The 16,822-nt window shown below is 41.6% G+C and overlaps 1 protein-coding gene across 1 annotated transcript; it reads left to right on the forward strand.

Annotated features, from left to right (window-relative positions):
* Positions 1 to 1,499: 1,499 nt before the first annotated feature.
* LOC139474376 (cathepsin B-like) lies at positions 1,500 to 11,957 on the forward strand. Its single transcript, XM_071257365.1, has 9 exons — positions 1,500 to 1,589; positions 5,207 to 5,326; positions 5,962 to 6,186; positions 7,318 to 7,433; positions 7,615 to 7,699; positions 8,196 to 8,340; positions 8,775 to 8,888; positions 9,821 to 9,949; positions 11,623 to 11,957. Exons 2-9 carry the CDS (start codon positions 5,207 to 5,209, stop codon positions 11,697 to 11,699), a joined length of 1,011 nt encoding a protein of 336 aa, XP_071113466.1. The 5' UTR covers positions 1,500 to 1,589; the 3' UTR covers positions 11,700 to 11,957.
* The last annotated feature ends 4,865 nt before the right edge of the window (positions 11,958 to 16,822 follow it).

A 16,822-nucleotide genomic window follows, 5' to 3' on the forward strand; every position in this document is an offset into this window, starting at 1 on the left:
AATCCAACTATTTTTATTTGTGGAGAAGGTTTCAAGCCGCAGAGTTCTACAAGCCCAGATATGGCTACTGATCCCGCTTGGCTAGGCCTCGTGCCCTCTCAAAATTGTTTCGAAATTTATATCTCCAAAGTTGCCAAAACTTATAAAATGCCTTAGCTACGTCACAGTTAGACACTGATTTTCAGACTGTTCTTTTGATAATGATAGCATTTATCCCTGTAGTTTATCCAGATTCCCGATGGTTAATTCTGACTCGATCGCCGAATGACGAGGGCGACGCCATGTTTGTTTATAAACAGTGAAAGTAGTCCTACTTGACCTTTGATATTTGCATCTCTATCCGCATATGACCCCAACGGATATCGTTTTTATCCGTTGGCTTTATCCTGCCGAGAAACCTATCCATTATATGATAAAATACTTTATCAGATTTTATATGATAAGACTAGGGTTAGAGTAGCTTCCCTTTGACAAAGGGCAGTTACTCTACTGGACAGACTGATGGATTGCCGCGAAAGACAATTAAAAACAACTGTTGTTTTGCGTTTTGCTTCAGTTTCAGTTGGAACTATATTGGCTACTGTCACTGTCACATCACTTACCCTGTGACGTAATAAATATTAATGCGCGCATTCCAGGAAAACTCGCAATATTTCGGTAATGTTTGTGAGAGAGGGAAAGCGATTTTAAAGCACAGAATTAAAGAATGACATTATATGAAAAAGAGGTTATCACGCTTGTGTGTTTGGGGATGGTAAATATCCTGTATTAGGAATAAACACTATGTATTTAGCTCGCCAAGGCTCGCTAAATACAATGTTTATTCCCAATGCAGGATATTTATCATCCCCAAACACACTCGCGTGATAACCTCTATTTATCAAGACCATGTGTGAACCAATCAGATCTCATCATTCTGACATGGAGGTTTGATAAGATGTTTTTTGTGTCCAACTCTTTTACAATTAGGTGAAATGGAAAACAAACAATGTTTCGACCGTCGTCCATAAGAAATGGTGAACAATACGTACAAAGCTATTTATTCTGACCAAACAAAACCATTATCTTTCAGTATCTTGCATTGTTAAAATATGTTTGTTTTCCATTCATTAGCAGCAGTACTGATCTAGAACGTGAAAATATCCTCTTTTTATTCGACAACCTATATTGAACTTTTGGCTAATTGTTTTGTGAATCAACTCATGAGCGGAAAAATAAAAAATATTGCATCAATTGTTCTTGCAACTTAGGCTTTAAACCGCACTGGATATCTGCATTAAGAACGCACCAGTCGACCACTGTGCATTCTTTCTGAGATTTTACTTGTAAAGTTTTGTTTGTTTGTTGTTTACCGCCGCACTGAGCAATATCCCAACTTAGTTACGGCTGTCTGTAAATAATCATGTTTCGACCAGACATGTGACCTCGAGGGCTCTTCAGCGCACGTGATGACTGTGGGTGAAGCGACCAATCAAAACATATCACATGACAGTCACATGACACAAAAGTGTGACCTATTTTCCTTATTGTATATATACAGGAGGATTGGGGTAAATCGTCCATCTCAGGGCTGAAGATCAGATACAAAGGTCAGTGTGTTCATGTTGTCAGTAATGAACTGTTATTTTATGTGGGCTAGTTTAGTTGACGTCTTGTGAACATAACACATTTCGTTGTACATAAACGCTTCGGCTGAGCGTAACTCGGCCTTAGACAAAAACAATTATTTTTCTTCTTTGCTGATCTACAGTGACATGACAGCCCATCGTAGTTAATATCAGTCATAGGTTGTTATGCTGTTGCATGCTGGCCGACCTGCCACTTGTCGCTTATCCGCAAAATATCGGCCCGGCTCCACCATCGGTCTTGATAACACAGTAACCACTGTCAACAATGGTCATCGGAAGTTTCGAGCCGAAGCACACATGAGCTTGGGGTCAAATCAAGGGAAGCTTGGATCGGTGTTCAGATTGCCGATAAAAACCAAATTCACGAGAAAATATAATGTTTAATCTTTCATTTAAGCTATCACAAGTTATTGTAAAGAAAATGGACACAGGCTGAACAGCCCATTTAAACATTATTTAGAGGCTATGAAATGGCAGTTTTCATATATCCCATATCAACCCGAGACCCCCATATCAGCCCTTGAGGGTTCATATGGGGGTATGACATAAACACTTCCCTATAATAACCTTTTTATCATATACCATAACACCAACTGTAAAGTATTTCCATACCTAAAACATTTCTAAATTCCGGTTATGCCGTAAACCCATGTTCACCTTGATGCAAGCCGAGCAGACGACGCACCTAGGGACGTAACGCTAATTTCTTACCACCGGCTTGGTGTCGATCGCCCAATCAAAATGCATTGACCAGCCATATCAGCTCGGCCGGGGTTGTCATACGGGTCTGGTTAGTACCCCCGGTACACCCCCTGTCATATGACCGTCTCCATGTTGGCTCTACCGCACATGCAAAATATCATTAAGGTTGTTTGGAGATATTTTTTAAATTAAAACTATATGAATGATCCTTAATATGTTTTTTAAGTTAAAACACAAGTTTCTGGTATTTTCAAGAATTTTCTGGGGCATTTTTTTCTCTTTAAAATCCCTTTATTGCTATATATTTATAAAAGTGTCAAAATATACAGTCTCACTCACTCAAGACTGACAGTTGTCCCTGTCACAAGAATTGCAGCTAGGAGTGCTTGTTTCAAGTAGGTGCACGTGACTAACCACATGAAACTGCCAATCATGTCCTTGTGTCACAAGGATATGTGTTTCAGTGAAAATGATTTTATCAAATAGATATTATATCTATTTAAAATGAATGAAGCATTACAGATGGACCTGCTCATTGATTGGAAATGGAAATTATCTCTATTTAGCTATGTTTATAATGTTGTGTTTGTGACATATATGACCGCTGATTTAATTATCAATGATATTTAATAAATGATTGAAATATAGAGTGGTAAGGTTAAACTCATAATTTTCAATTCAAAAACAGATCTCCAAGTAAAAATATCCTTCTCAAAGGTTAAGAAACCAATAGTAAATAATTTGTTGCATCCTCATCCATTTAACATTCAACACTTGCTTCACGTCTAAATTCCATACTGTTCTAAGATTACAAGAAACAGTTTAAATCTATACTAACTGACTGGGTCTTTCAATGGTAAGAAGAAATGTCTTCAGATTTGAATAGTAATGTTGGAGTACACAGTGTTGTCTTCAGCTGGTCGTGGAGTGTATTATCTCAGTGATGGTGTGGTACAGTCATTGGCCTCAATAGGCTGTCAGATAGACAGGTTATGCAGGACATGTATTATCATAGATAATGTGGGACTATATCACAAGACAGACACTATCTATAGATGACCAACCTCATGACAGATAACCAACCTCGTGGCCATATTCTGCCCTATTTCAGGGGCTGGTATTAAACTCGATCACATTAGGGTTTGGGAAAGTGGGGTTGTCCAGCTTTTAACTCATGAACTTCCCTGCCAGAATAGGATACCTTAATAGTGACCCACATTAGGCTGTTCTGTTTGACTTTGTAATGTCGATACAGCCATGGAGTCTCCTGTGGGGATGCCATTGAGTCTCTTGTGGGGATGCCATGGAGTCACTTGTGGGGGTGCCATGGAGTGAACTGTGAGAATGCCATGGAGTCTCCTGTGGGGATACCATGGAGTCTCCTGTGGGGATGCCATGGAGTCTCCTGTGGGGATGCCATGGAATCTCCTGTGGGGATGCCATGGAGTCTTCTGTGGGGATGCCATGGTTCTCCTGTGGGGATGCCATGGAATCTCCTGTGGGGATGCCATGGAGTCTCCTGTGGGGATGCCATGGAGTCTCTTGTGGGGATACCATTGAGTCTCCTGTGGGTATGCCATAGAGTCTCTTGTTGGGATACCATGGAGTCTCCTGTGGGGATACCATGGAGTCTCCTGTGGGGATGCCATGAAGTCTCCAGTGGGGATGCCATGGAGTCTCTTGTGGGGATGCCATGGAGTCTCCTGTGGGTATGCCATGGAGTCTCCTGTGGGGATGCCATGGAGTCTCTTGTGGGGATACCATTGAGTCTCCTGTGGGTATGCCATAGAGTCTCTTGTGGGGATACCATGGAGTCTCCTGTGTGGATACCATGGAGTCTCTTGCGGGGATACCATGGAGTCTCTTGTGGGGATACCATGGAGTCTCCTGTGGGAATGCCATGGAGTCTCCTGTGGGTATGCCATGGAGTCTCCTGTGGGGATGCCATGGAGTCTTCTGTGGGGATGCCATGGTTCTCCTGTGGGGATGCCATGAAGTCTCCTGTGGGGATGCCATTGATCTCCTGTGGGGAGTCCTTCTCACTGGGTCATTTTTATGAGCAATAATACACACACATTGTTGTAGAGGCCCCCGCACTTCATGATGGCACGATTCAGTCTGCCATTATGAATCTGGACACTTTCCTCAAAACATCACAAGCAGTTTCCTCTCAACAAATAGTATTTACCCCAAAAATGTATTTGATTACAGTGAAATGTGACAAATATAATACCAACAAAAATAAGGGAACTGATGGGGTGATAGTGAAGGTGTACTGACGTTAATGTTTGTAAAATTAATTTTGGGTGTCGCCCCACGTTGGCACGACACCTTGGTGGTCTACTGATGGCAATTTTGTCTTTACATTGAGATGCTGTCTTGAAGGCATTTTTAAACACATGCTTAACTGAATTGTATTAGACATGTTAGAGATTGTGAGTTCCCTGTAGGCACACACTTTGGCTTTTGTGTGCACGTGTGGGGTAGTGGTTAAAGCATTTGCTTGTCACGCCAAAGAGCTGAGTTTGATTCCCGACATGGGTGCAGTGTGTGGGGCCCATTTCTGGTGTCTCCCGCCGTGATATTTCTGGAGTGCACATGCATCACATGCTGTTCATGCATGATGAACAATTTCATGGTAGTTAGATGTTGTGTTCAGATGCAAAGTATAGCCCTCGACAATGAATACGTTCAAATAATAGATTACGTTGTTATTTGTCGGTAGTTTATTTGTAAGAACCTCAACAAAGAAACTGCTACAAGGGAAACAGGGCTTTTGAACACCAAAGATGGGAAATAAAACCAAGACATCTCCCAGTCAAAGCTGAGTTGATTGACACCTTCTTTGATTATATGAAATATTCTGTATGTTTCAGATGAAGGTTTTCCTGGTTGTGTGTTGTTTGGCTGTGGCTGCTATGGCGGCACCTGAATACTATCAGATGAACACCGATGCCATGATTGACAAAATCAACTCTATGCAGAGGACATGGAAGGTCAGTTATAAATGTTGAAGCTGACCGTTAATTGCAGACACTAGGAGTGCAACAATATGGAAGGCCTCAATACTATATGTATCTCGATACACCAAGGCCCAGTTCCACAAAGCGATCCGTGCACTAAAATGATCGTAACTCCCAAATACTTTAGCATATACTTATGATAGTCGTAGCACTAAGATAGCTTTGTGGAATGGGTCCAGAATCCCATCACAAAAAGTACCATTGATCCGAAACACCTGCCTGATGTGTAGGACATGGATGGCCATTCAAGCTCACATTTATCCCCATTTAGATACATTTATTCTCTTGTTATGCATGATAAAACTCTCCAGAAAAATAAATAGTCCCATAAAATGATAAAATAAATAATTCTGCTTCATACTTTCGAAAAAAAACAACCCAACTGTCTGCCACAAAAAATTCATTGTTCCGAGATCATTTTTGTTGTTGAAAATATTTAGGCTCATAGCTTTAGGTAAAAAGATATCTGGTTTTGTAGCTGTGGCCGAAAAAATACCTATTCTTGATAGAGAATCCTAGGCACCTTGTAAGGTATTCTCAGTTTAACAAGGGATAGTGGGCCATCTCAGCTATTTCAGTGCAGCTTGAATTGACTTTATATATTTCAGGCTGGTAGAAACTTCCATCCCTCCCTGCCCCAGTCCTACTTCAAGCGTCTGTTGGGCGTGTACGACATCAATGGTGAGAGTCAGAGACTGAACGATATGCTGCCCAAAAAGACACACGACCTGTCCGTGATCAGCCTGCCAGAGAACTTTGACGCTCGTACCCAGTGGGCCAACTGCCCATCCCTGAAGGAAGTCCGTGATCAGTCCAACTGTGGGTCTTGCTGGGTAAGACTTTGTAATTGCTCAGTGTAGCAATTGTCTGAACTGTTGGTCAGTCTCATTAAATCAGATCCTGGTTCTCTCTACCACTATTCAAAGATCTGAGGACATCCCATTAAGCATTATGTCAGAACGACCTTTCATCCAACCAATCAGAGCGTTGATTACCAGATCAGGAAAGTGACAGTTGGAATGTGTTTTCTGATCATACAAACTTCTGATCAATATTTACGAGCTGTACAACTCAATCCTACAGCCTCTTGCTTCACTGTGATGAACATTTGAACGGACGAGACTGTGCATTGCCCATGGAAAGTACTGCCATATGATATAGGCCATCTATTAGACATCCCAGAGTGTACTTTTGTTCTGTTTTCAAATTTTGAATCGAGAACTGTATTTCAAAGCGTAGTCTGGAATTGAAGTCGTCAGTTTGAAACTAGTGCTGTATAGCTTGATGTCAGCTTTTTGTTAGTCATTTCTTTGGTCAGTCAAAGTTCATGCAACGTTGTTCTGACATCCTCAGATCTTTGTTTAGCAGTAGGGAGAACTAAGGTCTGAATATAATGAGATTGAACTGTTGGTACAACTGTTGGTTGTGCTCGGTAATACATATGGTTTGTGGTCTAAACATATAGATATAACATTTCAGAAACATGTTTTCCAAGACTATAGACAGCCAAGTGAAATAAAGAAAGTTTGTTTTTCAAAGATTAAGTCACGGATTAATTCCAATACCATGTTGACCTTCCAAACACTGAGGAGAAAACGACTGTTCTCATTTTTTAATTTTTGCCTCATTTATATAAAAACGTGTGTTGGTGGATCTCAAGCCAAATGCCAAAAATTAAAACTGAAACACCTACCGGGAGGTTTATGTGATCAGTTTTATGGTCAATGTTCTTGCATGAGCTATATACTTAAAGCAGATGTGAGGTGTTTTTGGAAACCTGCAGTATGTAAATTCAGAGATACAAATGATTATCTTTCACCAAGACGTTTGACGTTTGAAGTGTTCTCTGTACGAATTCTAACCTTGTGTGACCCTTGGCTTGTCACAATATCCAAACTCAATTTAGTATATTGATACAAAGCAATTTCGTCTTTGGCTACAATTTTAATTTACCCATGATGCAGGCTTTTGGTGCTGCGGAGGCAATGACCGACAGAATCTGTATCTTGTCTAAAGGAGCTAAGAATTTCCACATCTCAGCAGAGAACCTGATGACCTGCTGCAAGACTTGTGGATTTGGGTAGGTACCATCACATACCATCACATACTTCACAGAGAACTACAATCAGCAGGAGAAGTGGCTAAATTTCAACACTTGTATCATTATTATTTTTACTTTTTGTATGGACTGATGGAGAAAATACTCCGAATTGAAGGTGTAGGTCACCTTGACTGACAGGAATGTCATCATTTGTTGATAGATGTAATGGTGGCTTCCCAGCAGCAGCATGGAAGTTCTTTGAGGAAGAGGGCCTTGTCACCGGCGGTCAGTACGGCTCCAAGCAGGTCAATGAAACTTCTAATCACTTTTTAGATTAAAGTGTAGTTTCTATACGCAATCTCCATAATTCTTACCTGAGTAATGAAAGAATATTTATCCTTGAACGGCGTTATGAACAAAACTAGTGATGGTGGAAAGTCTGCAACCGAAAACATTACAAACTACAATAAACTACGGTTTTAACGAACACGCTTATAACGAACTGATGGATATAACAAACTTACATTTTTGGTCCTGACCATTTGCTGTAATTATGCTGTATATATGCTTATAACGAACTACGGTTATAATGAACTAAAATTAGTAGTCCATTTGAGTTTGTTATAACCGTATTTTACTGTACGTGAAAACCTTCCTACAACACAATTGTCATAATATCTTTGCAAAGTCTGTAAGATTTTTGACAAAATATTTTCTCTGAAAGGTGTATAAATATGATGTTAAAAACACCTCAAGCTCTGTACTTTGCAAAGAGTGATCAGTAACATTGCTGTGTGTCAGGGATGCCAACCCTACTTGCTGGCCAAGTGCGACCACCATGTTCCCGGCAAGTACGGGCCTTGCACTGGAGACTCCAAGACCCCCAAGTGTGAGAAGAAGTGTGAGGCTGGCTACAATATCACCTATGAAAAGGACAAACACTATGGTAAGTGTGTCATTAAAAATTAATATTAAAACAAAACAATACAGAAATTAATAATTGGTGTAGTGGTGAAGTTACACCATGTGGACCTGGGTTGGTCCCAAGAACTCTATTACATGTCAGTGGAGATTTTGTTGTTGTAAGGTTTCACCCAATTTGGACAGGGTGTTCGGTGACTTGGCTGATTGCATGAAATCGTACCTTGACACTGTGGGACCTTGCCAATAATATCAACCAAAGTATTTTATCTGGCACAGACTCAATGTGGGACCTTAGGACTCAATTATTTACAGGTCACCATAATATGGCCTTCATACAGACAAACAAACACATGACACCTGCACTGTTCAACAGATAGGACAAAAATCCCTCGAGGTTAATTCATTGTGTCGTCAGAAAATGTGAGAAAATGCTCAGTGGTTGTCTCCGTTCTGCAGGGTCCCGATCCTACTCTGTGCGTGGCGTGGACCAGATCATGGCAGAGATCTACAAGAACGGACCAGTGGAAGCAGCCTTCACTGTGTACAGCGACTTCCCCACATACAAATCTGGTGGGTGGATATACCAATTCATCATATAGATCCATCATTTCAGAACATGAAATTGTAGTTGACTGAGGTTTGAGCCATGTTGTGGGCTTGATGATGTGTGGTTGCCTGGTGGTGGTATGGTTGCCAGGTTGTGGTGCGGTTGCCAGGGGGTGGTATGGTTGCCAGGTGGTGGTGTGGTTGCCAAGTGGTGGTGCGGTTGCCAAGTGGTGGTGCGGTTTCCAAGTGAAGGTATGGTTGCCTAGTGGTGGTGTGGTTGCCAAGTGAAGGTATGGTTGCCTAGTGGTGGTGTGGTTGCCTAGTGGTGGTGTGGTTGCCAAGTGAAGGTATGGTTGCCTAGTGGGGGTGTGGTTGCCTGGTGGTGGTGTGGTTGCCAGGTGATGGTGTGGTTGCCAGGTGGTGGTGTGGTTGCCTGGTGGTGGTGTGGTTACCAGGTGATGGTGTGGTTGCCAAGTGAAGGTACGGTTGCCTAGTGGTGGTGTGGTTGCCAGGTGATGGTGTGGTTGCCAAGTGAAGGTGTGGTTGCCAGGTGGTGGTGTGGTTGCCAGGTGGTGGTGGTGGTGGTGTTGCCAGGTTGTGGTGTGGTTGCCTGATGGTGGTGTGGTTGCCAAGTGAAGGTATGGTTGCCAAGTAGTGATGCGGTTGCCTGGTGGCAGTGTTGTTGCCAGGTGGTGGTGTGGTTGCCAAGTGGTGGTTTGGTTGCCTGGTGGTGGTGTGGTTGCCTGGTAGCAGTATGGTTGCCTTGTGGTTGTGCACCAGTAGATTGCAAAGAGGGCTTGTGGGTTGTGTATGTATTTCTTATTTAGATATGTGTTTAACTGTCTGCCTTGATACGTCCACAATCTGAACTCCCTCATGACCCTGTCACTCTGCGCCTATGCGCCTATCCTGCTGCAGCATGGACTCCCTTGTGATCATGTTACTCTGTGATGCAGGCGTGTACAGCCACACCTCCGGTCAGGCTCTTGGAGGACATGCTGTGAAGATCCTTGGCTGGGGCGTCGAGAGCGGAGAACAGTACTGGCTGGTAGCCAACTCCTGGAACCCCGACTGGGGCATGGAAGGTAGTGTACCACCACTGTGTATAAGTGATAGCAAAGTAGGTGGATGAATGTTGTTTTACACTCCACAACAATTTTCCAACTCTATCACTGCAGCAGTATACACTGTGGACCAGGGAAACCAGTGTCTGAAAGCATGGCCAACAATCCTTGCAATCAGAACACAGTAACTGAGAGCATGGCCAACAATCCTTGCCATCAGAACACAGTGACTAAAAGCATGGCCAACAATCCTTGCCATCAGAACACAGTGACTGAAAGCATGGCCAACAATCCTTGCCATCAGAACACAGTGACTGAGAGCATGGCCAACAGTCCTTGCCATCAGAACACAGTGACTGAAAGCATGGCCAACAGTCCTTGCCATCAGAACACAGTGACTGAAAGCATGGCCAATGGTCCTTGCCATCAGAACACAGTGACTGAAAGCATGGCCAACAGTCCTTGCCATCAGAACGCAGTGATTGAAAAGCGCGGCCAACAGTCCTTGCCATCAGAACACAGTGACTGAAAGCATGGCCAACAGTCCTTGCCATCAGAACACAGTGACTGAAAGCATGGACAACAGTCCTTACCATCAGAACACAGTGACTGAAAGCATGGCCAACAATCCTTGCCATCAGAACACAGTGACTGAAAGCATGGCCAACAGTCCTTGCCATCAGAACGCAGTGACTGAAAGCATGGCCAACAGTCCTTGCCATCAGAACACAGTGACTGAAAGCATGGCCAACAATCCTTGCCATCAGAACGCAGTGACTGAAAGCATGGCCAACAGTCCTTGCCATCAGAACGCAGTGACTGAAAGCATGGCCAACAGTCCTTGCCATCAGAACACAGTGACTGAAAGCATGGCCAACAATCCTTGCCATCAGAACACAGTGACTGAAAAGCATGGCCAACAATCCTTGCCATCAGAACACAGTGACTGAAAGCATGGCCAACAATCCTTGCCATCAGAACAGTGTAACTGAGAGCATGGCCAACAATCCTTGCCATCAGAACACAGTGACTGAAAAGCATGGCCAACAATCCTTGCCATCAGAACACAGTGACTGAAAAGCATGGCCAACAGTCCTTGCCATCAGAACACAGTGACTGAAAGCATGGCCAACAACCCTTGCCATCAGAACACAGTGACTGAGAGCATGGCCAACAGTCCTTGCCATCAGAACACAGTGACTGAAAGCATTAGTGTTAACGTAAGGCAGGCCCTACCTGGTGATGCTGACTCTTTGATGCCATCACTGCAGTACAGTGTGTGAGTTGTTTTCATGCCACTTTTCATATGCTTCATCTATATCTTCATGTGGCCACAGGATCACTCGGATCACAGATAGTATACAATTGGTGGTTCATGTATGGTCTTGAGAAACCAGGGACCATCATCGAATGAAATATCTGGGATGCAGATCAAAGATCAGTGGGCTGAAAGGGATGCAAACCTTCACTGTGACTTTCAGCCTATGAGACCACTGAGCTATCTCGTGTCCAAGCCCTCACTAGCACAGTCAAATATGTCCGGCCATAACTTGCTGTTATTGCACTGCACCACCTGTGTCCAACCCCTCTTGAGAACAGTCAACAACATCTGGCCATAACTTGCTGTTTATTGCATGCAACTTGAGATGTACTGTCTGTTTGATAATAACAATAATACTTTTTTTCTGTTCCAGGATTTTTTAAGATCAAGAGAGGCAATGATGAATGTGGCATCGAGTCACAGATTGTCGCTGGAGACCCCAAACTGTAAATTCAAACCTGTGATGTATTCAGTATTACATAAACCGTCTGGCCTTACATCTAAACAAATCTTGATGCTACTGCAGGGTGATACAACAACTGACATACTTACATCAAAACTGTATAGTAATATCTTGAATAACCAAGCTGTCTTTCCTATTTTTGATACTGTTTGTAATCTGACACCCTTTGTATATTGAGATTTAATTTTGAATGTTCAGTTTACATGAACCAAGCATTTACGTGCAATAAAAAGTATTTTACATAATCTGTTGATATTCGTCTTGCATTACTGTACAGTAAATCCTCTTAGACCACGTATCATGGGTGGCTTAGTCGTCTTAGGCGCAGCAATTCGCTTTGCACAGTTCTGTCGCTTGGGCATGCAACCCTATAATTCTGGGTTTGAATACCGGTTTGCCCATGCGACAAATTCATCAATGCATCAATTCGGGCTTTCCTTCCACATCAAGGTGACACAACGTGATATAACTGGTATACTGTTAAAAGCCTGTGAAGATCCGGGGTAGAATAGGTCTTCGGCAACCCATGCATACTTGCCACAAAAGGCGACTATGCTTTTTGTAAGAGATGACTAACGGGATCGGGTGGTCAGACTCGCTGACTTGGTTGCGTTGATCGATGCTCATGTCAATCACTGGATTGTCTTGTCCAGACTCGATTATTTACAGACCACCGTCATATGGCTGGAATATTGCTGAGTGCGGCATTAAACAACAAACAAACAAAAAATGTTGAAAGTGGGGTCAACACTACACTCACACACTTAAGTCCAGGCCATGTTTGTAGGAAATCACACCTACAATTTTACACTTGTACCGGTACTACTCAATTTTATATACTATTCAAAAGAAGTTAAAGATGACCTGATTCATTGACAGATTGACTGTGGTAATATGAAATAATCGGGTGGTCTTTAACATCTCTTGAGTTGCATGCATTACTCCAGAGCAGTGATTTCATAAACCTAGAAACTTGTTAGTCCCGGAGAGAGATTAGATTAGGCTAGTCAACAAAGTTAAGTCAGTGAGATCTTGGTGAGATGATGAGTTTGAGGCCAGTTGGCAATATCATAGCTGTCATGACCTAATTCAATCGGCATCTGACTATTTTGGATGACTTGTTCAATGACACACAATAAGCCAATTCACAAATTGCCAAATAATCTCAAATAATTGTCAAATAATCTTCTATAGTATGTGTCATAATCTACATACTGAGCGGCATGACAAACGAAAACCAAAAAATACAATGTATGTCAAGTTATCTGTAGTTTGAATTGATGGTACCACTCATAATGTTATGAAAGTTGATACCATATATGGGCCATATATATCTTTAGTTGGTTAAGAAGACTGACCGACTGAAAAATAAAACCTGAAATTAGGAAGAAGAATACTTTTGACATTATTTCTTGGGAGTCGATTCTGCTTTATGACAAGGTATAATACAAACCACAATGTTATCACTGCTGTTCGTGACAAAAAATATATACCATATTTGAGGTAATAAGCCCCTAAGGCAATATTTGCTAATATATTGACTAGTGGTTTGTACAAAAATATTTATTATAACAAAATAAATCATTTATTTTTCTGTATCTTGCCCTGTTAAAACTAGACTGTTTTTCATTCATTTGTAGCAGTCCTAATATGGAAGCCATTTCTTTTGTAAATTAACTTATAAACAAAATAAGAAGGCATAATGTTGGGTGTGTCTCTACCTGTACAGCAGTACAATTTCTGTAACATATTATTCATATAGAAGACAACGCTGTGATGATTATGATGAGAAGTGAGGTTGGGGAGGAAGAATATTGGATCAATTGGTTGTTGCAATAGATGACTGAAACCGCACTGGATACCTGAATAGAGATTGTGCCTTTCGGAAAACACACGAGTACACAACTAAGCATTTCTTCTGTGATTTTGCTTGAAAGGAAATGGGTCTGTTCGATTATATTTGTTTTACGCAGTTAGCTATATTTGTGTTACACACAATGATCTCTTCTGAGCCAGACAAACCAGTGATGGATAATATCATTAACTTTCAAAACCATTTAATAGGGTATAAAGATGACATGCATCAATCACGTCACGAGGCCCATCCATTTAGTCGCCTCGTACCACAAGCATGGGTCGAAAAGGATTGTAATTGAAATTTAAATCCTTTCCAGACCTACGTTAAGGATCTAATTAAATCTCTTTTATGCCAGACACTTATCACTTCATCAGCTACTGTTACATATAACACAGATATTAAGTAGGCCTTGTTCAGAAAGGTGCTTTCAACATTAATATTGAACTTCATAATGAGTCTGAAACTCAAAATAGTTTAGTTTTTTGCACAGTACTTCAGTTGTTGGCCTAATGGTTACAGTGTTCACTCGTTGGGTCGAAGGCCAGGGTTTTATTCCCCGCATTGGCAAATTTGGTATTCTGGCGTTCCTCACCCTACTGTTGATGAAATATGTTAAAAGTGGCATGAAACCAAGCTCACTCGCACATCCGTGTGTGTTTCAATATTATTTCTGTTCGTTTGAGCGAGGTATGGAAAGAGAGGTCAATATGACTTTAGAAATAAGGGAAACAGGAAGTCATTCTAAATGTTTCACTCTGGTGGTCACATCAAGGAAAGTTAAAGTTAGATCTTGTATACGTTTTCAACACTTGCATGTTTTGGATTATCTTGGTAAAGTTAAATACGTCAAAAATAGAAACAAACTCCGACTTCCAGTGACCACAATGGCATGCCTGTCCACCCCATCTCCAAATGTCTGGTGTAATATCAAAGAGACAATTATTAGTTAAAAAGTCTATTACTGTGAAATTATTCCAAATAGAAAAGTGGAATAGAATTTCCCAGAACAATGTCGAAGCAAACGGGTGGAAGTTCTACATGTTTAACGAAACAGAACACAGGATTCAAAGGCGATACTTCAACCAATTGCCACGTTGAAGACTCAACATCCAATTAGGTCATGTCTGAGACTGAACAGCAGATGAGGCCCTGTCTGGGTCTCAACAGCCCATACGGCCATGTCTTGTGCTCAACAGCCCATAAGGCCACGTCTAGGTCTCAACAGCCCATAAGACCTTGTCTAAAACTGCATAGCAAATAAGGTTGCGACTGCCACTAAACAACCCCAAAAGCCGTGTATGTCACTAGATAGGCAGTACTGTTATTAGGACACAATAATGGGTGTAAAGGAAACGCGAACTCTCCATGCACTTGTTAGCAATGTCATGCATACATATCTCTATCTGGGTGTGTAGACTTTGTACGTTTCATAGTGCAGAACAAGTTATCTGTGGGCAAATATAGAGCCCATGACTATAGGACGTGATTGATGTGTGAAAGGCCTTATAAGGACGTCAAGCAAACTTGGTAAGGGAGCAAATAAACGTCAGATATTTATTCCTTAATTTTCAGACCCCACCCCCGCCCTTCTCTCTCCAAACACGCGCACGCGAGCACACGCACACGCACACACACACACACACACACACACACACACTAAAACTTGGATTGTGAAAATGTTGACACCCTCAAAGAGATTCTTACTATATTGATACTCTGCAGGGTAGCGATTTTAACTAATGTGAACTATACAACCCCTGATTTTGTCTAATGGAAAACTTGCATTTAGTTTACATAATATTTATGAAGGAGACGTTAAATATTTTGTATTAGCATTTACAGATATCTGCAGAAAACAAATCAAACAATCAACAAAAGGTAACTCTACAATTTCTTAATAATAATTGATCATATGTCAGTGGTTTCCTGTTATAATGGGACGTCTGACGGGTCTTCTGGCGACAGTCCCGCACATCTGAGGCGGCGACGTACGGTTTGTGAAGATATTCGTCGAAGGCTTCTTGCAGTCACTGTTGCTGGCTGGAATCGATTTCGTAGGTGTGTTTGTTCGAATCCAGTTGTCTTGTCGATTATTGGTTACGCGTGGACTGCCACTCCGAGGATGGTCTCCGACTGCATTCGTCTGTTGAAAACGTTGCCATAAACACCAAATGCCATAAACACCAAATGGTGTTTCTGTGGACGTTAAATTGTCTTGCAACATCACGTTGCCTCGATCCTGCTTCAGGCATACCAATGGCTCGCAGACGCTCATTTTCGGACATTCGTGGCATTTCGTAATGTTGAATAATTGCGTAATTTTGTTGTTTTTCTGAGTGGTTGTTGTCAGCACGGTGCTAAACAATGCATATGGAATCCCGTTAACGCACATGTTTTATACCCATTCTTGGATAGTGAAATGCATGGGGCTTGCATAAAAGTCAACTTTTGAATGGAATGCATGCTTCTTTGTAGCATACATGTACTACAATATTGAAAACCAAACTTTACTTGTTTGAAAAATACACTAAAATATTGGTGTCACAGGAACTTTTGTTGAGTATATTATAAAAAAGGAACATATTTTAACTATATTTTAGTAGAATACTTTTGAGAAAGTGTAAAAAAAAATGAACAATGTGTGCATTTCTTTCTTCTTCGGCACATCTTTTAGTTATACACCATAAAAACCAATTAATTATACCCATATTGTATACCCATATGGTAAATAACAGATTATTCGAAGAACTAAATTTGTATTTATTGGAATATGTTTGTAACATGGCTGACGGTTTGGTTGGTTATGGACAATTAAATGTGATCACATTTACAAAGTGGTGGACTGATCAAATGTGGCGCAACACAGCCACACCTTGATCTGCACCCCCTCTCAGACTTACAACTACACCTCAGAAGCCCTTTTGCGTGACTTAGACGCTTGTGTTAGTGTAATCCAGTCGTTGCCGTGTAGTACTCATATTAGCCAGCCTCTCTCAGTTAGTGTAGAAAGGTCTTTTTCGGCCTCCAGACTTAGTCCCCTACAGTGGTCAACTTGAAATGAGCCCTTCTGACTTGTTGGTACAATGAAGCCGATGTAGAACCAAAGGAATTTATTTCTCTACCTTTCTAAGTGTGTTATTCTTTGCGTGCCTCATCAACTCATGTACATATAATGACCGATACATGAAGACCACAAGACGCTGAATGACTGGCATCCTGTTGTTCACATTCTGTTCGGTTTGTACATCTACT

Source organism: Haliotis cracherodii, unplaced genomic scaffold (assembly GCF_022045235.1).
Source record: "Haliotis cracherodii isolate W230 unplaced genomic scaffold, xgHalCrac1.p SCAF_1, whole genome shotgun sequence".
Classification (NCBI taxonomy): Eukaryota; Metazoa; Mollusca; class Gastropoda; order Lepetellida; family Haliotidae; genus Haliotis; species Haliotis cracherodii.